The sequence below is a fragment of the Malaclemys terrapin genome, chromosome 17 (genome assembly GCF_027887155.1).
Source record: "Malaclemys terrapin pileata isolate rMalTer1 chromosome 17, rMalTer1.hap1, whole genome shotgun sequence".
NCBI lineage: Eukaryota > Metazoa > Chordata > Testudines > Emydidae > Malaclemys > Malaclemys terrapin.
This window is the reverse complement of record NC_071521.1, coordinates 2,424,316-2,451,984: the sequence shown is the minus strand read 5'-3', so window position 1 is coordinate 2,451,984 and position 27,669 is coordinate 2,424,316. Positions and strand designations below refer to the sequence as shown.

Sequence of the window (27,669 nt, the reverse complement as noted above, 5' to 3'; positions counted from 1 at the left end):
ATCACTTCACCTAGACATATGAGAGCTCAGTGCTCTGATGGCAGACACATCATTTACTACCTTCTATAGAAATATGGTTATGCTGTATCACATCCTTGCTTCTTCCAAAGGTCTCTTTGGAATATCATATTAATCAAGAGATCCACATACCAGGTACTCAAAGCATCATGCTTCCAGAGAGGTGGCCAGCCTACAAACACTAGATGTCTGAACTGCTCTTGACTTCTACGTGGGCAGGACTAAGACCTTCTGGGTCTCTCCCAGATTATTTGTAGACTTTTTCACAGAGGAAGGGACAACCGATTTCCACGCAGATTCTTGAAATAGGTTTCAGGTTGCTTTTTAATCTGTTATGAATCCGCTGGGATGCAGCCCCTTCATGGAGTGACAGCACATTCCACTAGAGCTCAGTCCACATCTGTAGCTCTCCTGAAAGATGTTCCTGTAACAGAAACTTGTAGGACTGCAATTTGGTCTTCTGCTCATGCCTTAGCCAAGCATTGTGCCATTTTACCTGCTTCCAGGGATGATGCTACCTTTGATGGTCCTTTGAATTGTCTTGGACTGGTCTCCTCATTGAGTTACTGCTGGGGAGTCTCCTATGGTGGAGCACCTATAGGGACACTGTAATCAGGCGTGGACTCGCTCCTGCGGCGCCTCCTGCTGGTCATACCGGGAATTAGCTCACCAGTCTCTGGAGCGCCCTCTGCAGGCCGGTGATCTGCCTGTCGTTGGCTCCCGTGTCCCTCCCAGACCCCGGTGCCCTTGGCTTAGGTGCTGCCCCCCTGGCAGTACCCCACTCTTTCTCTGGGTCTCCCCACCCAGGGGAACCCCCACCTCCTATCCCAATGTCGCCTCAGTTATGGCTACTGCCAGTCACCATCTAGTCCCTGCGCCCTGGGGCAGACTGTAGTCTATTAGCCAATCATCACCAGCAACAAGGGGTTTGGACTGTCTGCCTTTACCCACCCTTAAGTTGCCCCTCTGCAACCCCAATACCTATATGAACCTGGGACCAGGCCCTGCAGCCTGGGGAGTTGCTGGCCTAGGGCTTCGCAGCACTCCAAGGCCTTTCCCCAGCCCTGCCTTACTCTAGGTCCCCAGTGAGCTCCCTGCAGCCAGGCCTGACTCTCTTTCTCTCTCTCCTGTCAGAGGGAGACTGCTTGGCCCTGGCTACCCTGGCCGCCTTATAAGGCTGAGTGGCTCAGTTTGGGGCGTGGCCCCAGCTGCAGCCACTTCCCTAATCAGCCAGGGTTTTGCCCCTTTACACAGCCCCAGCCCTCTGCAGGGCTTTTCCAACCCCTTCAGGGCTGGAGCGGGCATTCACCCCGCTACAGACACATACCTGAAGAAGAGGTTAGTTATCTTGCAGTAACTTTGAGTTCTTCAAGATGTTTTGTTCGTATGCAGGGCCAGCTTTAGGCCGATTTCCTCCGATTCCCCAGAATCTGGCCCCGTGCCTAAGAGGGCCCTGCGCCTTAGGTGCCTTTTAAATTAAAAAATTTTTTTTTTTACTCACCGGGCGGCGGCGGCACTTCAGCGTCGGGGGGTTCTTCAGTGCCGCGGAAGACCCGGAGCCGCGTGATGGACCCCCCCCGCCGCCAAAGTGCCATTGAAGACCCGGACCGCCACCAGGTGTTTGAATCTGGCCCCGCAGGTCCTAAAGTCGGCCCTGTTCGTATGTGTGCTCCACTTCCCCTTCCCCCTTTCTCTCAGCTGTGGAGTTCTGCTTCACACTCAAGAAGGAACTGAAGAGGCACGGACCTGCTGTCACTGTTATATGCTCTCCTTTGGAAGCACAAGGTGCTGCTAGGTGCAGTCCTGCACACAGTACTTTGCATTCTTTAGTCAAGAGCGCATGGGCACATCCTACGAAAGAGTACCCATAGGGCCAAAACTACTCAAACTCAAGTTACTGCAAGGTAAGTGACCTCCCCATATCAGCCCATTGCCACATATCTTTTTTACCACTTGTATCCATTATGCTAGTTAAGAATGATCTCTTCTATCTGATACCTGCAGCCTGTTGTGCGCTGTAGTCCTGCGCAGACTCACCTGGCGGCGCCTCCTGCTGGCATCCTGGGAATTGGCTCTTTTTCCAGCCTTGGAGCACCCTCTGCAAGCCGAAGTCTCGCCACTCACTGCTTACGCCCTTGTGTCCCTCCCGGATCCGGTGCCCCTTTCCTCAGGGTACTGCCCCCCAGGCAGTACCCCACTCTTTCTCGGTCTCCCCACCCAGGGGAACTCCCCACCCACTATCCCCACCTCGCCTCAGTCGTAGGCTACTGCCAGTCACCAACTAGCCCCCGCTCCCTGGGGCAGACGGCAGTATCAGCCACTCATCACTGGCAAGGGGTGTTTGGACCTGCTGCTTCTACCTATAGCGGGGCTGCCCCCTGCAACCCCAGTACCTGTTTAGCCTTATACTAGGCCGCAGCCTGGGGGGGTTTCCAGGCCGGAGCTCCCCAGCTCCCGTGGCCTTCCCCCAGCCCTGCTCCACTCCAGGTACCTTCTCTAGCTCCCCAGCAGCCAGGCCTGTCTCCCTCTACAGCTAGAGGAGACTGTGTGTCTGCACAGCTGAGGCTGCCTCCCCAGTCAGCCCAACCTAAGGCTCCCAGCCCCAGTCCTCTCCAAGGGCTGGCTTTTTACCCTTTCAGACCGGGAGCAGGTGACCACCCTGCTACATGCGCATTTAAAACATGCTAGTGCCATGTCTTTTGTGGGACAATCTGGAAAAACCCGATCTGTTGCATCACCTGTGTGTGACACTTCCATATGAGGGTCGCATCACAGGTGATGCAACAGATGAATGTCTTTCCAAACAGCCTGGGGAAATTTTCTGTCTTTTTAGCTAACACTGAGGTCAAGTGGCTTTCATATCTCACCTCTATACTTTTTCCATGTCAGCAGTGGGGTTACGAGTATCTTAATCAAATGTTGGGCACTTTTAGATATTGTATAGTCTTTCACTCTAATCTTTTCAGTACACAGTTCAATGCTCTTACCTGGCTAATTCTTAGGAAGCAGAGTACCTATTTACCCCATGCCAGACAGGATGCATTAGTGATGGCAGTGTTCCTCTTGCAGGTAAAGTTCAGTGAATTAACGGTTGACATGTTCCGAATGTTGCAAGCACTGGAAAGGGAACCAATGAACTTGGCTTCACAAATGAACAAACCTGGAATGCAGGTGAGTTTCATTTTCAGTTGCAAACTTGGCAACAGAATTCTCTGTATATAGAGCATGGCAGCTATGTTATAATTCTTATTCTGATACTTACAGAAAGGGGGTTCAAACTCTAGAGTTGGACTTGGGTAATGGTGGCTTCTCTATTATATGTGGAAGCTTCAGTAGCAAGTATTGTTTGGTTCCAATGGAAAGACTTGATCCGGTCTCTCATTTGGGTCATCCCTGTTCGTATAGTTTAGAGTAGATATTTAGGATGCATTTTGTGTTTCATCTGTAGACAAAGGGGAGAATTGCCAGTCCTTGGTTTTTGTCAGCACACTTCACAGCAGTATGTCGAGGTACAAATAAAATTGGAAGAAAATGTTTGTGTCTTGGAAGAACAAAGTAAAAAACGTGGAGCTAGAATGAGGCGGATGTGTGCTGTTATCAGGGAGTGTCCTTGAAAATATGGTCAGGGAGCTTTATTAAGGGATCGGGAATTAACTGAATTGGAGACTGCATTTTCTCACCTTGTTCTCTCTAAATTATAATCCAGGATAAAAGCAGGATTTGGGTGGCAAGTTAAATTGAGGGTTAAGCCTGAATACTGACTGTCAAACGGTTTCTGACCTGAACTTTGTTACTGTGGTACTCAGTAGAGAATGCTACATGGACAGACCAATATGTTAGGGAAGCACATTGAAGATGAATAAATAGATAAATGGAAGTGTAAAGATAAAGCGATATTAGGAATATACATGGTGTGCTTTTTTGTTTTTTGTTTTTAAATAGGAGTCGACTGAGAAACCTGCTAGGCGGGAAAATCCCCATAAGTACTTGCTGTATAAACCTACCTTCAGCCAGCTGTATACGTTCTTAGCAGCAGCGTTTAAGGTTTGTAAAATCAGGTGTATTTGTCAGTTGATTTAAAAAAAAAAATCTCTGGAATGGTACACTTCTCTAAAGAAAAGTAACTGAGTCAAGAAAAATCCCTTTCTTTTTTTATTTTTCCTGAAAACTAAGGCTTTAGTAGCCTTTTTAAATTGTAAAGTAAATGACAAAAGGTTAATCTCCATCCTCTTCATAGGATGGAAATTTTAATGATTTATCTGGTTGTCTGTCTTAGTGGCAGATTATCTGATCTAAATATATAAGTATCTTTACTAAGAATTCTACAAAGTTACAGTGGCTAAATTCATTTCCAGTTAATACAGTTGTAGGGCCCAGTATATTTAATTGTTTGTACCAGCAGCAACTGGGGGATTTAGTTGCTAAAAACAACTTGTTTCTTTACAGAGGAAGCAGTGTCACAGCTGATGAGCCTAAAATGAAACTTCCTGACTGTGTTTGGTGTTGTGCGTGCCTGCATGCTCAGTCTCTCCCCCAGAAAGCAGGGGTCTCAGATATGTCGGTGCTCCCATGCAGGGAGTGAACGGAAAGGTGGCACATGGATGCATATGCATTGCTTGCACAGACTCGTGCAGGATCCAGCACCCTGGGTGTTTTTTTGGCAAGTTGCCCAACTGAGAAGTTTTGGGATATTATTTTTGTTGCAGGCCCTTTTTTGCGGGGGAAGGGGAAGGGAGCTAAGACCTTCTTCAGAATTCTGGGACAGCTGGAGAGTCTCTTTTTCCAAAGGGACCTTGGCTTAACTCTTAGATTCCACATTCCAGGAAGTCTGTGTCTCACTAGATATTAGGGAAGAGGGGATGTAGGGGAAATGGTGCTCTTACAGCCTCTGAACCCGGCGCATCAATCAGATATTTAAAAAGATACAACTGAGTACCTCTGCAGCACGCATCACTGTGTGTACCCATATGGATTGCTTGATTGCCTGTTTTGTACGTTCCCTCTGAAGCACCTGGCATTGGCCACTGTTGGAAGACAGGATACTGGGCTTAGATGAACCATTGGTCTGACCCAGCATGGCTGTTCTTATGTACCAAATGCCCATTGATTCAAGAAGTGTCTGTGTAAGCGATTATAGATACGTGCAAAGCAGCCACATAAGGCTGAAGGGCAGCCGGGGCAGAGGAGTTGCACCTGTAAATACCAATGATTTTATCAAGCTGATACAGGATGTATGTAGCATGTTACAATTAATGTCTGAATTTTCCTCCTGCCCCTTTCCTTTGCTTGAATTTCAGGAGCTGCCTGCGAACAGTGTGCTGCTGATCTACTTGTCGGCCACTGGCGTGTTTCCCTCAGGTCGTTCGGATAGTGAAGGTACAATAAAGGAATGCTCCCTGTCATGAGCAGGGCTTGAATTTGCTTTATATTTCAGGATAAGTGGCCCACAGAGATCTCGCAAAACTCCTTTTAAAGGACAAGTCCAATTTCATAGCCCATCTACCTACCAAGACTTGCTTTCTTTTGGAGACACAGCAGCTAATTCTGTGTGTTTAGCACACAATAACCTACTGACTTGAAATCTTTTCAAAGGACGTGACCAAGTTTTTGAAAGATCTGAAATGTTAAAAATGTCAAAAGTTTTGAAGACATGTGGCTCAATTGGCCAATCAGTGAAGATTTACCGTAATAAAATGGTTCAACAACATCTGGCATTTCTTTCCAATCTGAAGTATCGAAATAGATGTTCAGGAGAATGGTGGCCAAAGGGCTGAGGGGCTCTCTGCAGAGATTGTTGTACTCCTTATACGTTTATTGATGTGACAATTCAAGCTCTTGTCATGATTTTAAGAATTCCCCTCAACTCATCTTCCCCTGTTATTCAACCCAGCAGAATATTGGGATGCAGATACAGTCTAAAAATCTAAAACTGGCCAACTAGTGCAAATGCAGTCAAAAGATTGGTACTTTTGTATAACTTACTTTAAAGGAAGAAATTATTTGAAACATCCTAAATATTGTATACCCTTCATCTGTTTGAGACTTGCATTCCTTTATCAGATGCATGCTTGTTCCATCTTCCTTGCATGATTTGTGAATCTTTCAAAATGCTAAAAGAAAAAAAAAAAAAATCCCTGCAAACTTTCTATAGTGGCAGTGATATTTTTTTAAAATTACTTTTAACATTTTACAGTGTGATGCAACCCAGACAGTTTGGTCTTAACTATATTGTGTCCCTTGTAACCTGCATTGTATCTAACTTCGCTGCATGCCTTGTTCTAACTTACTACTCTACTGTAGAGGCACCCAATCTTTGTCCTATGGAGAGCTCCATGAGCAACTTTTCAGTTCCCAGGGGCTTGCATGATGAATCAGATTGCAGTCAGTCGTGTGTGTGGTGGTGTTTTTTAATTAGGAAAGTGTGGCCTGCAAAAACTAAAATTCCCAGCACATTGTGCTCTGTATTAAAGAAGAGGGAGCTGCAGGTTGCAATGTTGAATTATACAGACCAGTTTTGGCTGACAGGTCACACTTAAGCCATGTGTGACAGCACTAAATGAGAGTTTGTTCTGTTCCTGATCTCTGAAAGCTTCTCTTACAAGTAAAAAGTAATTGTTTATTGAGGGGAAGGGGTTTTCAGGTGTAGACAGGGAAGGACTATCTGCAAATGAAATAACAGCGATGAAATCCAACTGTGCAGAATTAGGAATGCAATATATATGCAATTCTCCCATTAATACTAGAGGAGTTCCATTACTCCCACTAAACTGAGAAATCTATCCTTGTCTGTACCAGCACACTCTTGCAGGGACCATTAATATTTCTGTGGAGACAGCAATTTTTTAAATTTCTACACTGTCCACCAGCCAGCCCAGATGCTGTGCCCAATGGAATAATCACTAAGCCTGCATTAGGACCAGACCAAAAAATGCAACATAGCTTTGAAAATCGTATAATATTTTATTAGAACTTCAGAAACAACAGAATTCCAAAGACTAGCTAGCCATCACTTTGGATCTGAAACCTGGCTGATAATGTTGGATTGTTACTAGGTTTAAAAAACAACTTTTCTTCAACTTATGAGCTTTGTTTATAGAGCTGCTAGTAGTGCTCTGATGCCTGCAAAGGCTGGTATTATGGCTGCCCTGGAAAAGTTCAAGTTTTGAAATGATTGATCTTAACTCCTTAGAAGGACAAATTCTGACTCTGAAATATATTGATTCAAGTAGTAGTTAAAATTTGTATTGACTTGTCCTGTATGAAAGATATGTCAAGTTCTTTTCCTGTCCCTGGAGATGCATCTGTTGACCTAGATGTGCATTCCTTTTACTACATAGCCTAATGGGTTACAGTATATGTCTGTCTTCTGATTTCTACATTCATTTGAAGAATAAATGAATAATGTGGAAGTTACAGCATGCTCAGTATTACCAGACCAGAAGGTTAGTAACTGAAATTACCAAAACACACACACACTAAGTTGCATGGCTAGTAAATTGTAAACTCGCCATCATTACTTTTTCTCGAAACTCTAGTAGTTCAGATTCATTACTTTTTTTTTTTTGTCCTACACCTATAATCACTTAATCCAAGTTGTGACATGACAGCTAATCTCCTCTCTTTTTTGACATTTGTAGGTCCATATGATTTTGGTGGGGTCCTTACGAACAGTAACCGGGACATTATAAATGGCGATGCTGTCCACAAACGGAACCAATCTTACAAGGAGATGCACTGGTGAGTTTCATGGGTTCAGCAAGGGGAAATAAGTGGCAAGCAAGTTTTTCTTCTTCTCGGTAAAGATGCACCAAACCCTATTTAACTTTTCTGGGAAAATGTGTGCTTTTATTTATTTATTTATTAATCAATCAAATGCATAGGTCACAAAACTTCAGAGTTGGGGTGACTTTCCTGTCTGAACTAGTAGTGAGAGGGCAAGAGAATGCCCGCCTGGGGGGAGTCAGTCTGACTGAGCCCCCTAACTTCTGTTGAGCTGTATTTACTGCCCATCATCTCCACCTGCATCTAGATTACACTAGAAAAGTTTTTTTTACGGGTGTGGCTATCCTAGCGAACCCTACTAGTGTAGATGAAGCTTACATCAGCATAAAAGCGCTTCTGCCAGCGCAGCTTATATAGTTCCGGGGCAAAGGCACTTTTTTGCCAGTGTAAACTGCAGCTATGCTAGAGCTTGTATGGATCTAGCTATATTGGTTTAAAAAAAAAAAAAGCCCCCTCTCCCCCTGCTGACACAGCTATGCTGCTTAACTTTAAGTGTTTGCTGAATCCTTGTACGTCAGCTTTGACGAGAGACCCCATCGCATTTAGACCAGGCCTAATACCAGTGGAAGGTGAACTCTGTATTTACCCATGATGGTGTATTTGGCTCTTAGCTGTTCAGTGGATGTACAATTGGTGGTAACAATTATACATTCAGAATGGGGAATAGAACTCCGGACCTTCAGTTTCAAAACTCCTGGCCTCTAGCCAGTGACTTAAAGGGCAAACCCCACTATCTATCTGTAGAAGTATGGCAGTAATCTCCGCTCCCCTGCCCCCTTCTGAGTGTCTCTCACTAAAAAGCATGAACGGGCACAATTTTTAAACTTAAGCAGAATTCCACTTTGGAACAGTCCTATATTTGAAAGGTGTTCCTAGGGTTAATCTGCCTTGGGGCAGGTGCTGCACAGCCCCATTCTTTCCCCAAATCCCGATATTCAGGAGGAACGGCATCAGGACTCTCTTATTGGAGCACTTTGCCGACTGAGTGGATCCTTCTTTCCCTCCCCCTGTCCTTTGTGGTCAAGGGGAAGGAGAGGACCTGCACCCCTTCAGGCCCAGCAAGGAGAACACTGACTGCTCGTCTGCCCCTTGAACTGAGGTGGTAGTGAAGCAGGAAGAGCTTGTGGAGCACTGTGCAGCAGCAGCACGAGGACTTCCATTGAGCATTTTCAACCCAGGAAATAGCCGTGTCAGGATCAGACTGGTTTTCCATGGGATTGTCGCCCCAAATCATGAAGGGCTTGATGACCTCGGGGGCTCTCACTTTGTTCCTAATAGTTGGGGTTCAGGTAGACTCACTCCCCTAATAGAGGGTAAGATAACTATGAACTGGTGAAACACTGGCTGATACCTGTGCTGTGTACTGCCTATGAACATTCTCCAACACCTCCCCATCCCCGCCCCTTACTTTCCTGAAAGGCTAGAAAAGATTGTTGTCTCATACTTAGGACGCTACGAAATTCAAGGTCCATTTTGGTCAATTTAATGGTTATAGGATTTGTAAAATAATAAATTTCATGATTTCAGATATTTAAATCTGAAATTTCAGTGTTGTAATTGTAGGGGTTCTGACCCAAAACAGAGTTGTGTGGGGGGGGGGGGGTCACAAGCTTATTTTAGGGAGGGCTGCAGTACTGCTACCCTTACTTCCATGCTGCTGCTGGCGGGGGGCTGCCTTCAGATCTGGGTGCCTGGCCAACAGCCACCCAGCTCTGAAGGCAGCGCAGAAATAAGGGTGGCAATACCACTACCCCCCTAAATAACATTGCAACCCCTCTGCAACTCTCTTTTGGCTCAGGGCCTCCAATTTAAGAAATGCTTGTCTACCCCGTGAAATCTGTATAGTATAGGGTAAAAGCACACAAAAGACCAGATTTCAGTCTGTGACATGTTTTTCATGGCCATTAATTTGGTAGGGCCCGACTTGTACTAAACCATCCTGGATGTCTGTTGTCTTGTCCAGCTCTTTCTAATGTTTTATTTCACCTCTTTAAATCCTCTCTCATTTGGGGCTAATACTCTATGTGGATGACGGCAAAAAACTTCCCCTTAAATATTCTGTTTTTCCTGTAAAGTGAGCTTTCTTGTTCCATCCTACTGTTCTCCCTTTAACGTGGGCAGCTATGTGCCTAAGGAGAAACCTCCTCGCTCAGAGCAGGACAGTGCGACCCCGGTAGCAGCTTCACAGAAAGTTCTAGTGCTGTGTGAATTGTCTTATCTTTCTCTTTTTAGCCTTCACCCTGGTGATCTCTACCCTTTCACAAGAAAGCCCCTATTTATCATTGTGGACTCCTCAAACAGCGTTGCCTATAAGGTAAGGTTTTTGAAAGCAGACGTGTGGTGGAGTACGGTGCCAACCCCCAGGTAGCTTACAGTTTTTATAGTGTGTCTGGTGGTGTGTTTTTATGCATTGTATTTAGTCTTTTCTGTTGGGGTTGTGCATGCTGGGCAGGATCTGATCCTTTGAAAAGGAACAAGAACAGAAGCACATGAATGGCTGCTCATTGGAAAGTAATAAATCCTCCTGGAGGAAAAAACACAGTTTAAGATTGGGACTGGTGGGAGATTTATTTTTGTTATATACCAAAGGTAATTTCTTTTTCGGGGGGGATTACTTAATCTGCTTTTCTGCTCCAGATATCTAACCCTCCTATTCAGAGCTGCCTTAAACAGCAGAAAAGTGTCAATGCAGAGTTTTGCCTTGTAAATAGGTGTGTTCATTTATCTGGAAAAAATATCTGAATGAGAAAAAAATAAATTAAAAGACAGATGTGTTACAAAAATTAGATCTAAGTTTAGCATCTCCTCTTGTATAATATGTGCTAGAAAAATGACAAACGCCTGTGACTGAATGCTGTAGAGACATAGTAGAATTATTCAGTGCCAAATCCTCATTAGCAATCTACAATTCAGGTAATGTGGAAGCAAGTGTGATTAATTCCAGAGGCACCAATCACCTCTGGATGATATTATTTCATTAGTGAATGTAATGTTCAGAAACATGCTGGGTATGCAAAACTGTCACTTCCTGATGCCTTCCTCTTACAACTTGACTTATTTACAATTAGACAAATAGTCATTTGCAGCTGTATTTCTAAGGAGCATTAGGGATGTCTAGTGGCCAAATAGGCCTGTTCTCTCTCCAATGTCTATTGTCTGTTTCACCTGTTTAGAGAAGGATGTTGGATAACAAAACTCAGTCTCATTTTGAATTATATGATTACTGATATGCTATCATCAATTTGGGAACACTTTGACCTAAATGTCGTAACACTGTGTTGCTTTTCTCTAGTGCCTTTTTGTCAAAGCATCTTGAAGGATTTTGCAATCACTAATGCAATTGGTTTCACCATGCCCCTTTGCTTGTAGGTATTATCCCAATTTACAGAAAGGGGGTTAAATGATTTGACCACAGCCACAAGGAAATCAGTGACAGAGATGGAAATAAACCCAGATCTCTTGATTTTCATTCCACCTTAACCACAAGACCATTCTTCCTCCCTTCCTATTATAGCTTCTGAAAAGACATGTAGGCCTGGTATGGGAGAGGGCAGAACTAGGGAACCTCAGTACACATGCAACTCTGATCATGCATATTCTCTGCAGGGGGAAGTCATGGATTCCCTCATTTGGGCTTGCATCTCACATGAGTCTTAATATTTTCAGAAGAAAGTTGCTTTGTAAACTCAGGAATAACTCAATCCTATCCAAATGGAGACTAGAATTTCTGTGCACCCATCTCAGCCTGAGTTCTGCTCCTCATTGTGCTTTGTGTTTGGTCAGTGAGCCAAACCTCTAACTTCTTATCCAATGCATTAGTTGTTATGCCAAAGCTCACGAACCAGCCAGCAGAAGAAAAGAACAGGGAGACACCTCAGCCCCCAGCTTGTGTGCAAGGGGAAAAGTGAATACTCTGGTGTTCCTTGGAATTGTTAGCTGCTAGGAACTTGTAGGACACTGGTGATTATATGGACTCAATTTTTTGTGACTGTCTAGAGAGAACTCAGGAGAGTTAGTGTGAGTGTTTGAAATAGTTCCTTAAACAACGTTAAGGACCTCATATCTGAACTTCAGGAAATTTATCACCATTCGTATATCTCAATGAAAGGCAAATAGTAGAGTGCCCAGCTGTGGTAGTGTTTCCCAGCCCTCAGTAAATGCAAGTCCCACGTCATTGCTCTGCGAGTGTGCTTGGTGACTTGCAGAAAGAATATGTAACTAGTGATGTTCCCAAATGTGCCTGGGTGAGTTGAGTGGAGATGAAATGCTTTGTAGTCAGAGCACGTTAGCGCAGACAAATGTTCTGTGCAACTGTGTGAAAAGTCAGAGCCAGTGCAGTGACTCCTTTCCATGCTGCTGGTCTGATCCTTTCAGAGGACCGTAGCTAGTTTGACATTTAAATGGCACTGCTTAGCAGTATTGACAGTAACACGAATTGCTCATCGGCCTTCTCCAAAAAGCTGCTTTCTGCTCATGTGCACTCTGTCATTCCTTCTCTTCCTGAAGAATTTATATGGTGATGACAGGGAGGGAGTCCTGCCATGAAGTGACGTCGTGCTCTTAGAGAGACTCGGCACCTCTGTGAAATACTCTACTCTACTTTGGACTGGCCCTCTGAGGGATGTAGGCACTGTCCCTTATTCCTTAGCCAGCAGGGGTTATCTCTAGGACAGGTGTCTGCTCTTAAAACATTTTTGCATCCACGGTCGCAGGAAAAAGGAGACCTGCTAATAGGTCTTAAAAAGAAAATATTCACTTTCTTGTATCTCTTCTCCATCCACACAGCGTGCATAGTCATACTGCGCAATATGCTCTGGGAGTATCACCTAGTGCCTCCTTCTCAAGCAGGGCATTTAAGCAAGAGAGCTGACCGTTGTGCTTTTATGAGGGTAGAGTGGGAGGCAAGAAGGCTAGAGGAACACCTCTAATATTTATATTTGGGTTGGACCCATCCAAAGCTGGGGATGGTACCCATCACCATGGAACTTGTGCACTTTACATGGCTTAAATTGAGTAATTAACATTATAAGAGCTCCTCTGCAGCACACAGCTTTTCCACAGTGACAGAGGAGGAATCTGGCCAGTCAGTTGTGAGAGCAGGTTTTCATAGTTCAGTCCATTGGAGAAACCTGGACCAAGAGAGTCATCTTGCAGCTCTTTCTAAATAGAGACAGGTTTGTGCTTCACTGTTTCAAGTTCCAGAGGAGCAGGCTGACTACCAAGAGTGCTTTGCCTCATCTCCTGCAACACTCTTGTGTGCCAGTGACTGTAGCCTGTAGGGTTGGTTGGAAGTGCAGTGATCTGGGTCTCTGCCAATTAGAGAATGCAGGATTTGGAATCGAGGAAATGGGGGTACTGTCATATCTTAATGTCTGGAGAAGGCAGAAAAGCCTATATAGAACAAATGCATGAGAGTTGATTTTATACTACATAATGGGAAGCAATTAAGTAATTACACAGAGGGCTGAGAGGGATGGTAGAAGTCTGAGCCAGCTGGTATAATTTGGCTGAGACCCCAATCTCCAGACTACTGTCTTCTGGTACCGCAGGACTCTCCACCATTTTCTGCGGGTGCTCCTCCACTGGATGGGACTTCTAGTTGGTCGTCTCCTATTTCTGTTCAGGGTTCTCCAACATATCCCTTCAGGAACCGATTCTTAGACCGTCATAAGGAAAGATCAGGCTCATTATCAAGGGTAGCAGAACCAACCCTGTATTCCCCCTCTTCCCCCCCCCCCCCCAAGTAGGCCCCAGTCCTCTCTAGCAGAAGCCCTTGATCCCGCCACAGGGCAGAAGCCCAGAGCTTTCCCTCCCCCTTCCTTCCCCCAGTCTGGGAGGTGGAGAATGGGGGAGTGGGGGGGAGTCCGCGAGCTGCACTTTAACTATAAAGGAGCCACGTATGGCTTGTGAGCCGCAGTTTGGCCACCCATGCTGTATAGTTCAGTATTATGGGTTCCTTTTTGGCTTGCAGTCATCTGCACAGTAATAGTTTCTGATGATTCTTCATTAGAGGCCAAAATCTTAATATCTAGTTCATAAATCTCGCTTGGGCTCTTCTTGGAACAGAGCTTTTAGCCTAGTCAGTATTTTTCTAGGCATGGGAAATGTATATTACTTTGATTAGACCTGGTCACTGTTGATAGTATTTTGACATGTTTAGAAGGAATTAGTTTAATTAAAATACTTTTGCAGGGAGTTTAAATATCAGCTTGCTAGGCAGAAATCCGAAAGAATCCAGAATTGGGACCTCCCTTCTTTTTTGAGCCAAGTGACTGATGGTTCTGCAGTAGGTAAATGATTCTCTGGGCCTTGAACCCAAGATTGATGATGTACATTTTAGATGTGTAATATGTAATCTGAAGGGAACTATGAATTGCACTGAACCGGCCACTGTTTCATTAGCGTGAATGTATGCGCTGATGTCATACAGACATCCTGGTATCTCTCTTATAAGGCATTGCAACTCTTCAGTTTTAGAAAGATTCCTAGCAGGAAAAGAACAACTCAGTTCAGTAACTAAACTGGAGAAAGAACAGGAGTACTTGTGACTCATGACCTCTTTTTTTCTATAAGTAGATTCTAGAGTAGAAGATGCATTTCCTGTGTGTGTGTCAGTGTAGAACAATGCAGTGCTCTGAATTTTAGAGTAATTCTTGTAAAATATGGTGTGTTTTTACTAATATTGAAGGAAAATTGATTAAGCAATTAACTTGAAACAGTGTTTTCGCATAGCAGCTGCTTAATTGGTTCACATTTGTTTTTAAATGGAGCCAGTTTTAATACTCATCATACCTGTGGCTCTCCTAGTCCAGTGGGAACAGTCCTGCTAGGAAAAAGCAATATTTTTTACCTTCATTGGACAGCCAAACTAATGGCAAGTAAAGTAATTGAAAGGACTAATCCAGGTTGGTCTTTGCCTGAAAACAAACAGATTTGTTCTTTGAAGTACAGAATATATTTTTTAAAGCAAGTCCATTACTGTAATGGGTTACTCCCTAAAAGCAATTTGTTTCTATGAAATTAGTGCCTACTTTCAGTTACTGTGTGTCTCTCTCCCTTCCCCACTCATTCCCTCCTTAGTTGTATATATTAAATCTATATTAAGGTTCCAACCAACAAGACAAAATGACAATTGATGTTTTAACTGTTCTATTACAGAATTTCACAAACTTATTTGGACAGCCACTGGTGTGCTTGCTTTCTCCAACAGCGTATCCAAAAGCACTACAAGGTACAAAGGAGTTGCCCTTCCTCACAGCTTCTCTTGTATTACTTTTGAAACTATGTAAGACAATATAAAGTAACATTTATCAGCTTCCAAAATGATCACCTTCTGATGCTTTCTCTTCACTTGATGATGACCCCAGTGGGGGGTGAGCAGCACTTGAAGCGGCATAGCATGCCAAAAGTTTACTGACAGTTCATGACAAATGACTTGAACATGGCATGATTGAACAGGAGTCTGTCCAAGCAGCTTCACCAAGTGCCAGAGAGGAAACTCGGTTTGCAGATGCAGAGACCCAGAAAGTTGCCATCACAGTGCTGGGGTCATAATTCACTTTTTCTATTATTAGCATTTGAGAAGCTTCACTACAAATGGAATGTCACTAAGATAATGTTGCCCACTCTATTCCAGGAGCCGTTCTAAAGGCCAGTTGTAGAATCTGCATTCATATCTAGTCTGCAGAATCTCTCTGGCACCAATGTAGATTTTGGAGGGTTTCTTAAGGAAAACAATTTAGTGTATCTCATGGAAAAATGGGTTTCCAGAATGAGCAAGTCAGAGACCAGAATACTTCTGCCAGTTTCTAGGTTAAAGATGACCATGGTCAGATTCCCATTTGCCTTTTCCCATTAGAACAGGGTTGACAGTGTGGTCTGCACTATGCTCATGAGTTCCACTTGTCAGAGCTTAACGGAAACAACTGCAGCCATTACTTTAGAGGTAGCAAAATAAATATTTGCTAAATAAGAATATATACGTATTAACTTTCCAATACCTATAACTGTGACTGGTTCTGGTGTGTGTCTGTGAGGGTTGCCAATTTTACTGCTACTTCTCAGCGTGAAGTCCAGTCTGCTGACATAGTTTGAGACACAGGAAGTGGTGCTCAGCAAATGAATGACTGAGAGAAGCTGGAGACTTCACAATTGCTTTAAGGTAAGTTCTATTATTTGCTAGAAACTTTTGAATAGAAAATATTAAAAGTTTTGTTCAAGTGAAAACTGTTAGAGGAATTCTGATTAAATAATAGAACTTACCTTTTAAAACAATGAATGTCTCCACTGGGGTTCCTGTTTAGTGTTAGTAACGCACCAGTAAATATTGTTGTAACTGTTGTACAGTTGTACAAATCTGTTTTAACTCTGGTAAGACACTGACCAGTGACCAAAAGGGGGTTCTCTAGCTTCTCTCTTCTTTCTTGTTTTAAGCTGTTAAATAGAGCCAGCAGCACTCCCAAGGAAAGGAGTAGGTTTATGGAGAGTAACTGGAAAAAACAAAAGGGCATTATATCTGTTTTGGGTGGGGGATCATATATATCCAAGTGTTGTGTTGCATTGCTTGCCTACTTCTTACCAGAGCAAAGATGTTTCTCTGGGTTTTTGGTAATGCTGATAAACTGTAAAAGAAAGAAATGTTATATGGTGGGTCAAGTTATGATCTTATACAGTATCTTGCATTGCAAGATTGACACGAATTGTATTAAAACCATGCACAGAACTAAGCCTCCCACAAGTATGTGGGGTCTCCTGTGCTCCTATCATGCACGTATCTCTCATGAACCTTGACTGGAATTAGTGAGTGCATCACCAGGAGAACTGGCTCCCATCGTAAAGGCTGGGAAGATCTTTCCATAAACACTGCACGTTACTGCTTCAATTGGAGAGGAATGGAGGGGTGCAGGGCTCTACTCTGTGGCAGGGACAGCTCTCCTGTTTCACACACCGAATGCATCATGTTGTTGTTTATTATTGGCTTTTAGATCAGTCTCAGCGGGGTAGCCTCTTCACCCTCTTTCTGAACAATCCTTTAATGGCATTCCTATTTGTCTCTGGATTATCAAGCATGCGCAGAGGATTGTGGGAGAAGTGTCAAGATTACCTTAGAAAAATCAACCGGGATATCGCCCAGCTGCTGACCCATTCTCGCTCCATAGGTATGTCCTTAAAGACCTACACACACTCAACAGAAAACTTAGTGGCACAACTTGAGTTGGATTTCTTATTTGTTTCTCATTGGTCAGTCTTGCCAAAGAATAATACAGTTTGGGGGGGAAATGCACAGCTTTTCTATGTGGTGTTTTCCCAAAGGTCTCTTGCTTCAAAAATGCCTTCTGAATTCAGTTTTCTTTAAGTGTCACCTTCTTCCTCTGCAGATCAGGCCTTTCTTCAGTTTTTTGGGGATGAATTTCTTCGCTTACTTCTAACAAGATTCGTCTTCTGCTCAGCCACCATGAGGATGCACAAAATTTTCCGGGTATGCAGGGAACTTTCTCTTTGTGCGAAAGAGTCGCCAGACAAATTCTGTTTTCATGCAGAATTGCCTTGGCTGGCGGTTAAAGGGCTCTTCTAGCTAACTTCTGTGGCTCTTCTGCTCATGGGCTTCACTAGTACTGCTCATAAGGTCTCCTCCCATGCTGAAATGAGTATTCAGTAATGTGTGTGTGCAGTACATAGCGGATCATGTTAGCTACTCTTACAGGTGAAAAGGCTTTTGTGTACAAATGCTCATAACTAGTTTTAACAATATAGTGCATCTGTCTTCTGATTCCATGTAGAACATGAAACAATTTATCTGAGTTTGGACACATTCTAGTATTGAGCCTACCCATAGTACATATTCATTTATATAGCACTGTTTGTACACAGCTGTGTATACTAAGAGTGCTATGTCCAAAAATATAGTAAGAGGCCCTCTTGGCACACAGCCTGGAAAGTTTATAAACAGGAGTGGTGGGTGGGCTTTCAAATTGGAATGCATCACAGAATTCATGATTTCCAAAGTGGGGTGGGTGGATGTTTTTGAGGCACGTGAGGGCACCACACTTCAGGAAAGATGTAGACAAACTGGAGAGGGTCCAGAGGAGAGCAACAAAAATAACAGGCTTGGAAAATCTGACACATAAGGACCGTTTAAAAAAAAAAAAAAAAAAAAAACTGGGCATGTATAGTCTTGAGAAAAGATTGAGGGAGGAAGCTGATACATCTTCAGATATGTTAAGGGCTGTTATAAAGAGCAACCATTCTCTTTATGTGGTTGTTCTCCATGTGCACTGAAGAAGGACAAGAAGTAATGGGAGATTTAGGTTCGATGTTAGGAAAAACTTCCTAATTCTAAGGGTAGCTAAGCTCTGGAATAAGCTTCTAGGGGAGGCTGTGGAATCCCCATGTTGGAGGTTTTTAAGACCAGGCTGGACAAACCCCTGTCAGGGATGGTCTAGGTTTATTGCGTTCTGTCTCACTGCAGGAAGCTGGATTTGATGAGCTCTTGCAGTCCCTTTCAGCCCTACTCTTCTGTGATTCTGTGACCTTAAAGACTGCGGATAATTACAGTGGGCAGAAAGCTGGTTCCTCTGTTGCCAGGAATGAAGTCTGCCTCTAGGATTACGCTATTATACATGTCCGCTGTGGATGTTGGTACACAGATCTAACTTACCTGCTTGAGCATTGCAGGAAAATATTAGCAGTGTATTCAGCACATGTGTAAAATCTCCTCCTTCTTTTGTCCTGTTCCATTTTTATCGTGTGTTCACTTACGCATCTGGCCATCTTGGGCTAATGAGGCTTTGCTACTGCCACAGTCACCTGTAGGCACTTAGCTGCCATGATTTGAAAACTAGGCCACTGCCTGTGTGTCAAGGGAGATGGCTGTGAAGATCAGCTTCATAATTTCTGCGAAGATCTGGCCACTTTTGTGGCCTGTCAAACAGATCAGCGTGTGGTTTTTTTTTTTAATGAATTGGCTTTTTATACTTTTTGTTCTGTACTATTAGATTATAAAAATAATTGTACTCTTTTTCTCTTCATCTAGCAGGAAACTCGAAATTACCCTGAAACTTATCCCCAACTGCCAAGAGATGAAACCGTGGAGAACCCTCATCTCCAAAAACACATTCTGGAGCTGGCTTCCATCCTGGATGTTAGAAATGTGTTCCTGGAAAACACCATTGATGACTATTAAAAGAAATACTTCTACTGCAATAGGGTTTCCCTAGCCACAGACTTTGAATGGTGCAGTTTTCTAATGTGAAAATCCACAAAAGGAGTTACTTGATTTTATTTTAAAATTTAGGATTTTTTTTTTTAAATAGCTGTTAGCCCAGCTGCCCCATTCTGTATGGGGTCAATTTTATAAACAAATCTTTTCACATCTTTTAAATGTTAAACTAAGGAATCCCTGGAGTTTTGTTTTTTGTTTTTGTGGTTGAAAGCAACCACATCTGGATCCTAAGCATAAAAGTAGTATTGGTCAATTTTAGCCCACTTTATGGAAATCCTTTATTTTTATACAGTTTTAAAAAATTGGAAGCAAAAACCCAATAGAATACCAATACTTTATCTCCAAAGAGTTTGGATTTGAAATGGTAAAGCTGGAAACACATAATGCAAACCGGCAAGAGCAATAAAAGAAACAGCCCTTCATAACAAATATATATATTTTTTTCAACCTTAGGTGAGTAATTAGACAAACTTGTGCTAGAACAAATGGCAGTTGGATCAGTGGGTTTGGAGTGATGCTACAGATGGATCTCCTAACATCTAGTGTTCCATGTAAATTAGTAATTTAAATCTTCTACTGAGCAGCACTGCTGACCAAGAACACAAGTCCCCTCCTGCCTGCTTGGGTGTAGATAGCAAGCTGGTGGCATATATTACAAAATTAATAACGCTGGCCCCATTTCCTCAGTATAGTACAGTCTGCCCACCTCCATATCTTGGGTCAGAGCCACCACCCTTCTGCCTGAGGATGCTGGTCCATAATTCCTCTTGAGTTAGTTAATAGAGCTGCTTAATCACCGCAGGGGGCGGAGGGTGTCTCCCTTCTTACCTTGTTGAGTGAATGAAGTGAGTGGATTCCACAATATTCTCAGCCCTTGGTGAGTCTGTCCAGAAATCAAACCAGTCTCCCGTAGTAGTACTGAGTTCCAGCCCTTCCCAACAGAGAAACACCTGGCAGGACACCTCTTGGTGCTGCTGCTGTTGCCTGCTTTAACAATGGGATCCTTATGACCCTAGAACTGCTTTTTTCTTATGTTATAATGATTAATAAGTGCTGCCACAGAACACCACAGCCCTTCATGCGCGTGGTGAGGGCCCATTGCTCCACCCCACTCCCTACTTGTCTGCTCTGAGTCCTGCTCTGACAGCATTTTTCAAATGAGCCACAGGCAGGCTGAGCAGAGGGAAGGTGTGCGAGGCACATAGTCATCAACAAACCCCAAAACACAGTTAGTGGGGATTGGTTCATAGGTATATCAGCTTCTGCTGTGCCCCTTTAATTGCACAATAATTCCACCCAGACCTAGACAACATCCAGCAGGGCTCTATAAAGTCTGCATCAAGGATCTGTACAAAAGCTACGGTAGAGAAGGTGCTTGCTGGAGAAGTAAGAGGGTAAAGCTACCAAGGCAGTGCCCTCCTAGCTTCAGAACAAGCTCCAGGAGCTCTTGCACCCCTTGACAGAAAGGAGGCATGGACAGGGGGAGGGTGGAAGCACTAGAACAGTAGAAGGATTTTGGCTTCTACAAAGCAAATGTTCTAAAGACCTAAGCTAATAGCCTGTAGACACTCAGCTTTGAGACTGGCTCTACTTCAGTTACTGGCAGTAAAAAAGCCAGCTTGTCCCAAAGCCAAGACTGAAGCACAACAAATTTTTGTAGGCTCCAGTGTTTGGTTTTTAAATATATGTAAAATGAATAGTGGGCTTTTAACTGAAAATACTCATTCTACCAAGAAGGCGTTCACTTTAAATCCAGTGAAAGGCAAGTCTATGGAGATACGGATTGTAATTTTTGTATCTGAAATTGCACAACAGATTGTCAAATGGCCTGAAATGACAGGTCTAGAAATAGTGGTAGCAAAGCAAACTGTGGTCATCTTGTTTGTGTGAATATAAGGTGTATGGTGCTGGAAAGGCTGTCTTTTGGCTTTTTTTTGTGCATGGCTGTATTGCTGTCTGAAGTGAAGGCCAGTGAGGTGCTCCCTGTACTGTAATGCTGAAACCTCCAATAGAGCAAGGACACCATGCTGGACTCTGTTGTGTCCTTAGAGAACGTAGTGTATGGTACCAATGTGGAATGTTTCAAGCTGTTACATGAAAACTGTTTTGTTCTGCGTTCATTGTTCCAATGCTGGAAAATGGGGAGGAGTTTGAGTAGCCCTTTAATTTTGAGGTCTAGTCCAATGTTTCAATTTTTAAAATGAGTTTGGTAGCTTACTTACCTTGGTGCCTACTTCAGTGGGCCTTTTCAGAATCTCACAGTGATGTCAGGTTTCAGAGTAGCAGCCGTGTTATATGCATCCGAAGAAGTGGGCTATAGTCCACGAAAGCTTATGCTCTAATAAATTTGTTAGTCTCTAAGGTGCCACAAGTACTCCTGTCCTTCTTTTCACAGTGATGTGACCATCTTCTTAAGACAGACTGGACTAGCCAGGGCCTGAGGGTGCTCCAGGTCAGGACTGATGCCCATCACCACTGCGGTAGGAGAGTCCAGTGCAGAACAGCGTGGGTGTTAGAGTAGGTGGCATGAGTGGCGCTTCCAAAGCACTCGCTAGCACTGTGCTGGGCTGTAGCCAAGTCCTTCATTCCCATGGGCACTAAAAATCAATGGAACATTATGAGAAGAATTATTTCTTTGAGCAGTTGGGGATGCAGTTCTCGTCTGTGGAGCTGTGGTTCTTTGATCAACCTTCTTTAGCTGAGATTGAGTTTATTTTAAAATATGTATATACTCGGTGTTTGTGTGTTCATGTACAGTACACACCCACCTACCTGTTGGGTGTGCTTGTAAATATGTATAGCTATTTGTATATAGGAAGGTCTTGAGATAAGATATGTATATATAAAAATTATATATACACATGGACACCAATTGGATTGCATTCCATGAGGATGTTTTAGAAGCATTATTCAAGATGCTGTAGCTGTTAAGTTTGTGCTTGCATTACCATTGTAATCCTCTATTTTCAGGGGCTTATGTTTGATAAATGAAATAATTTGGGGCTAAAACTATGTGCAGCAGGCCTCATCCAGTGAGCAATCACACAGTGGAGTGTTTGCATTAAAGTTTAGGTTTTTTCTTTTGTCATCACTTTCATGGAGCATCCTTTGTATGCAGACACATTGGGGAAGCCATGTAGGACTATGGAAATCTCTGTAGTGGGTATGGTGTAATTTACCTCCATTGGTGGCATCCCTCTTGCCTTGTACTCCTCTGCTATCTGGGCTTTAGAACATCTAGTCAAGGTTACTATTGTTGCCTTTTTCCCCTTGGTGTCTCAGATTAACAGCAACAAACAGGGCTGTGGAGCTTCTTATGAATTCAGTAATTTCTAACCCCTCCAAGTATCAAAAGGTGCCACCACTTGGCTGCTTGTGCATTAGACTCTGACAAAAATGAAGGTGCATGAACACCTGTGACGAATGGAGTTGGACTCTGGAAAAGTCTCAGTTTTTGTCCTGATGGATTTCAAATAATAATCTTCAGCAAATAGCGCTGAAGTAATGGCTACTAGGAAACCCTTTCAGGGAGAGAAAATGAGGACATTTCTCTCCTAAGATTCAAAGGGAGCATATAGGAATGGGAATTCAGGCTTCAGCAGGGGCACTTATTAATCTTTGGAAATCTTAAAATTTTAGCAGTTCTGTAAAAACTGACCCTTTGAGGATGGGAGGAGACACTAATACCTGTGTGTGAATCTATGACTGCTCTTTGTACTGTGAGGGAGCATACATAGAAGCCCAAATTCCATACAATGTTGTAGATATTGGAGAGTGGAGAAGGCTTCATACTGATTGATTGGGCTTGATTCCTTTATCTTTTCATTAGCATCAGAACCATATCCAGACTTGTACATAAACCTTTGAACCAAACTCTTTCCTGGAAGTTAAAAACTTGTGACTCTCTGAATAGCCCTTCTGTCTTAACACTTTTCTTAAACAGGCTTTGTCTACACTAGACTTTCTCACCATTACAGCTCCGTAATGGTAGCAGTGGTATACTAGAAGCCTTAATATAGAGCTGGCAGGACTAGGCAACATACACCTCTACCCCTATATAACGCTGTCCTTGGGAGCCAAAAAATCTTACCGCATTATAGGTGAAACCACGTTGTATTCAACTTGCTTTGAATGCAAGAGTGCGCAGCCTCCCTAATCCCCCCCAGAGCGCTGCTTTGCTGCGTTATATTCGAATTTGTTTATAGCGGGTCGCGTTACCTCAGGGTAGAGGTGTAGCAGTTAATACATTACAATTGATCCATACTAGGGCTCTCACCAATGCTACAACTGGTAGAGCTGCACCAATAAGAACCATGGTAATCTTATGGGAAAAGTCTAGTCCAGATCATGCCATCAAACGCTGTGTAATTGGACTGTGGTACCGTCTGGGTCTGTGTTTGAGGATGCTGGTGTGGAAGATTGGAGAATCGCTATAATGGGGGCCATGCAAGTAAGTCTATTGCCATTGCTCTTCAGACCCTTCATCGTAAAAAGACCCTTTCTTGTTATTTTGTAACTTTTTTCCCCCCCCTTCTCCACCCTGAGTGAAGAGAGCTGAGGATTTCTGAATTATTGAGTGGCCTTTCAGAAGATCAAAGGAATGAATTTCCATTCCTTCTCAGTTTTTCTGCCAACCAGCTGTTGTCCTGTAGGTGCATTGCTCATAGATCCCAGCTTCACCTCCTGCTTTTGAGACTTGAGCCACAGACTTCAAATACTGCTTACTTGTTCAGTTTAGATACTGGAGCAGTTTTCAGATCTTATTCAGAGGTAATTCCTCTGCACATACTCCTGCAGGGCTAACAAAGCCTGCCATATGAGCTGAAGCTGCAGAAACTCTGTTTTGAATTTTCTATTCAGACTGTGTTCCCTAATAATTAGCTTACAAGAAGGAACCCCCTGGACTCTGTTACTACCACTTCTCAGTAGCAGTGCTGAGCTGACTTGCTGGAGCATGGCATTGCCTAGCAGTACTTTACTTTTAAAAAAGCACAAGGTGCCACTATCTTCTCCTGCTCCTCCCCTAGGATCAGCAAGTAGTACAAGGAAAATGGGGATGGGAATCCAGAAAGATGAACTCCACCTCAGGCAGCCCATCCACGCAGGAAATGGGAGCTGTCTGCCTTTGTCTGGGAATCAGAATATTTATTGATAAAAGTAATTTTATATTGAATTGGTTCAAAATTATTTTACAGCCAGGTGCCTGTATATCCTATTTTGGTAAAAACAAACAAACCTATTTTACTTAAATATATAAAGAGAATTTTTTTGGAGCAAATAGACTTTTCTTGCAAGGTATCTGTAACTCACCAAAGCAATGTAATTCCAGAAAATATTCTATTGTCTTTGGAAGGAAAGGAATATATTATGACATATATATATTAGATATTATGACATATATATGACAACTGGACATTTCAGGAAGCAGTTACTGCTTCTAAGATTAAAGTGAGAATTGAAGTTACTTCATTTAAAAAAATTCAGTTTCCACCTTGATTCTTATTAGTAATTAGAATAACACCAAGGCTTGCTTATTGCTTCCATTATCATTTCTAAGCCTCTTTCAGTGCCATTTTGCAGATTTCTTGCATGCTTTCGCTTCTGCCAGCTGGCCCTTGATGAACCAGTGGCTCTCCAGATTTTTCTCTTGTGTTTAGCTATACAGAAACCTTAGTCTCATAGTTGTGGTGACTAGACAATTTTAAGAGAATCAAGAGTCATAAGGAGATGTTTGGATAATACAGGTGGAAGGCATATTTAAATTTCCATAAATGGAACTGCATGCAACCAAAATGTCTATACCACCCAACTTAAATGGGACGATCTGCTCTAGTTTACATGATACAAGCCAAGCTTTTAATCAGGCAGCAGCGTTTGAGGTCAGGAAGGGATATGAATATGTAGATCATGATATATTCAGACTCAATAATGCCATCTTAGCCAGATGGAATCCTTACTGTAATTCGAGTGAGTAAACATTTACTCTATATTACAATCCTAAAGAACGCTGAAGTCAACCATGTGTGGAACAAGCATGTCTGCACTTAGCATCTGACATTTTTTTCCCATGGAGACAAATGATTTATGTATTTTTTTTATAGCTTTGTATTGTTATTAGAAAGTAACATGCTTGTTTTTTAACATGTATTGTTTGGAGGTCATAACTTGCTGCCTTAGTGGTATGAAAGGAATTTTAATAAACTGTGGCCAATGCTTCTATGTAACTAAAATGTTGTTGAACTGTGATGCCATTTGTAGGGAATATACCGTTGTATTTCTAATAGGCGCTCTCTTCTGAAGAGATGGAAGCACAAGAGTTTTACATGTACTTATCCTGTTCCAAGTGCTGCTAGTCAATAGTGCATGTGATGATGCTGTTGGGTAACAAACCTCTGTAATGGTTCACAAAGCCTGTTTCCCTTTGTTACATAACCATTGGTCTTGTTGCCAGTTTCTGTCTGTTATGACTTGAGGTTAAAAAACAAACAAACAGAAAATAGTCCTGGTCTGACTGGTGTAGTGAGAGACCTTTCTGGTGTGGAGGGAATCTGAGGTCATTTTGGTTTTACAATGTTAGGACACTTTTCTGCAAAATGCTATCAAGATAATGTTACACACAAACACTGGTTCATATGGTTGATGTGGAAACCTGATGTCTGTCTTGTGCAATACTTATAAGCTGTTGTCTGTGTTTAATGCATCTGAATTGCTTACACCATAATATCTCAACCATGGATGTTGTCTCATGTTTCATGCCATCTGATAAATCTCTTCCCAGCTTTAGTCTGTTGATACTGATGATCCTTCATGCTGTAGTTTGTGCAAAACTGTGAGAGATTATGTGGGTTTCAATGGCAAATACCCCAACAAGATGGTAATGGTGGGTTTAGGACTGCCTAATGGCCAGTGGCGACTTGCTCCTCAAAAGCATAGTCTGTGTATGTGCCATTCTTTTGCTTGCTGCTGGGAAGACTTATTCCACTAAACAGACTTTCCAACTTAACACTGTGATTCTGCACAGAGCTGATACAGCATCAAGGGAACGAAATACTGTAACAATGTTTGTTGCATTGAATGACAATATGAAAAGTGGTTTTTTTGCTGTTAGTGTGTTGATGACATTTTCACATTGGTAAATGTTCTCTCAGAATGTGACTACATTCATCAGTTGTGAACTATTGTACATGAATTTTGTATCTGAAATCCACTCAAATTCTGTGTATTACCAATATAAAATAAACATATTTGCTTAAAACATTTTTGGTTTTCCTTGTGTACATCTGTACCAGCTCTTGGTGAGCTTATGCTCATTGAAGTGGTGGTGTCAGATGAAACACTTTATGGTCATTTAAAGGGTCCATGGCATTTTTAGCAAGAGAAGGGAAGCTAATCTTCATGTCCAGCCCAAAGTCCTCTAAGGGCAGAGTGCAAAAACCAATTTCTTCCTGATACAACAGAAAGCTATCTGTTCTGCACGTTGTCTTAAATTGTTGACTTTGTGTGTTGGTGCTAGTAAATCAATGTACCTAATGGCAACTGGTTTTCAGGGCTGTCATCTGATACTATGAGTATAGCTGGTATGCATGCCTAGAGTTAAAGTTGCCTTACACTTTTCATAAGACCCCATTTTCAAGTTTCTTGTAAGTTTTGCAAAACTTTATGCATTCAAGCTCAAATGTTCCATGCTGAGTGTCTGCCTCAGGTGGCAATAAATAAAATTCAGCAAAAAACAGTTCAGCTGCTTGACAAGTTAAATAAAAATGTTTTACCAATATTTAAAAAAAAAAAAAAAAAAAAAAGGCCAAAGCTCGGTTGTCTGGAGAAACTCCTGCACCTTTATCCTTAGGAGCAGGAACTTGAAATTTAGAAACTGCTCCTGGGGTTATAGAGGAAGCCAAGTCTGGCTGAGTTGAGTCTCTAACAAACTTGTACCACGCATGTGTTCCTAGCAATTTTTAGTTTGGCTGCTCAATTCTCCATTGATTCCATTTGCACTGAGCATGCTCCGGTCCAGGCTTCAAGGCACTTTCCTTGCTATCATTCCTCTTGGCTCCCTGTGGGTCTTAATGCTGCCAAGCACAAGACCTTAACAGGGAGCAGCTCTCCTGTCTCTCAGTAGCTCCCTGGGTGGCACCCAGCCAGCATAGAGACTGCAAAAGAAGGCTGACCCGGCAGAGAGGTGTGGGGAGAAGGGACCTATGCTCGGTGACAAGCAGAAGAGGGCAGGCTCCAGGAAGACGAGCAGAAGGGTCTAATCATTATATCCTACTTCCTGCTTTACCTGGACTGGAATCCAGGGGGGCTGTGTGTTAACATTCCTCCCCTGTCTAGTAACTACCCGTGAAACTCCCTAGTAACTTACGTGCCCTCTTCCTCCAGCAGCTGGCCCCACTGCGGAGAACAGGCCCCTTGCCCCTCCTCCGGCTGCAGGTACAGTGACTGTGGGGTGGCCCTGGGGCGTCAGGACAGGAGCGCCGCGTGCAACTGGGAAACGGAACTTGCTTCCAACCCTCGCCCCTAACAAACGCCAGAACTAACTGTCTAGGCCTGGCCGCTCCCCCCGCCTCCCTCCCAGCTCCCTACTACCCCCCCCCCCCCGGCTCCCTACCCTCCGGCCCCGGCTCCCTCCCGCCTCCCCCCCAGCTCCC

At 43.1% G+C, this 27,669-nt stretch overlaps 1 protein-coding gene across 5 annotated transcripts in view; it reads left to right on the top strand.

Moving 5' to 3' along the window:
• SCAI (suppressor of cancer cell invasion) overlaps window positions 1-26,278 on the top strand; it is a 94,735-nt gene extending 68,457 nt beyond the window's left edge. The window contains exons 10-18 of one of the 5 annotated variants that reach the window (XM_054007347.1): window positions 3,088-3,189; window positions 3,961-4,062; window positions 5,316-5,376; window positions 7,656-7,755; window positions 10,033-10,114; window positions 14,959-15,031; window positions 16,785-16,958; window positions 17,178-17,278; window positions 18,833-26,278. In XM_054007347.1, the coding sequence (XP_053863322.1) occupies window positions 3,088-3,189; window positions 3,961-4,062; window positions 5,316-5,376; window positions 7,656-7,755; window positions 10,033-10,114; window positions 14,959-15,031; window positions 16,785-16,958; window positions 17,178-17,278; window positions 18,833-18,982 (945 nt within the window). In that variant the 3' untranslated portion in view covers window positions 18,983-26,278. Of the gene's footprint in view, window positions 1-3,087; window positions 3,190-3,960; window positions 4,063-5,315; window positions 5,395-7,655; window positions 7,756-10,032; window positions 10,115-14,958; window positions 15,962-16,784; window positions 16,959-17,177; window positions 17,279-18,832 lie in introns of those variants that run through there. The other 4 variants (XM_054007346.1, XM_054007348.1, XR_008442614.1 and 1 more) reach the window with 4 other exon arrangements.
• Window positions 26,279-27,669: the final 1,391 nt, after the last annotated feature.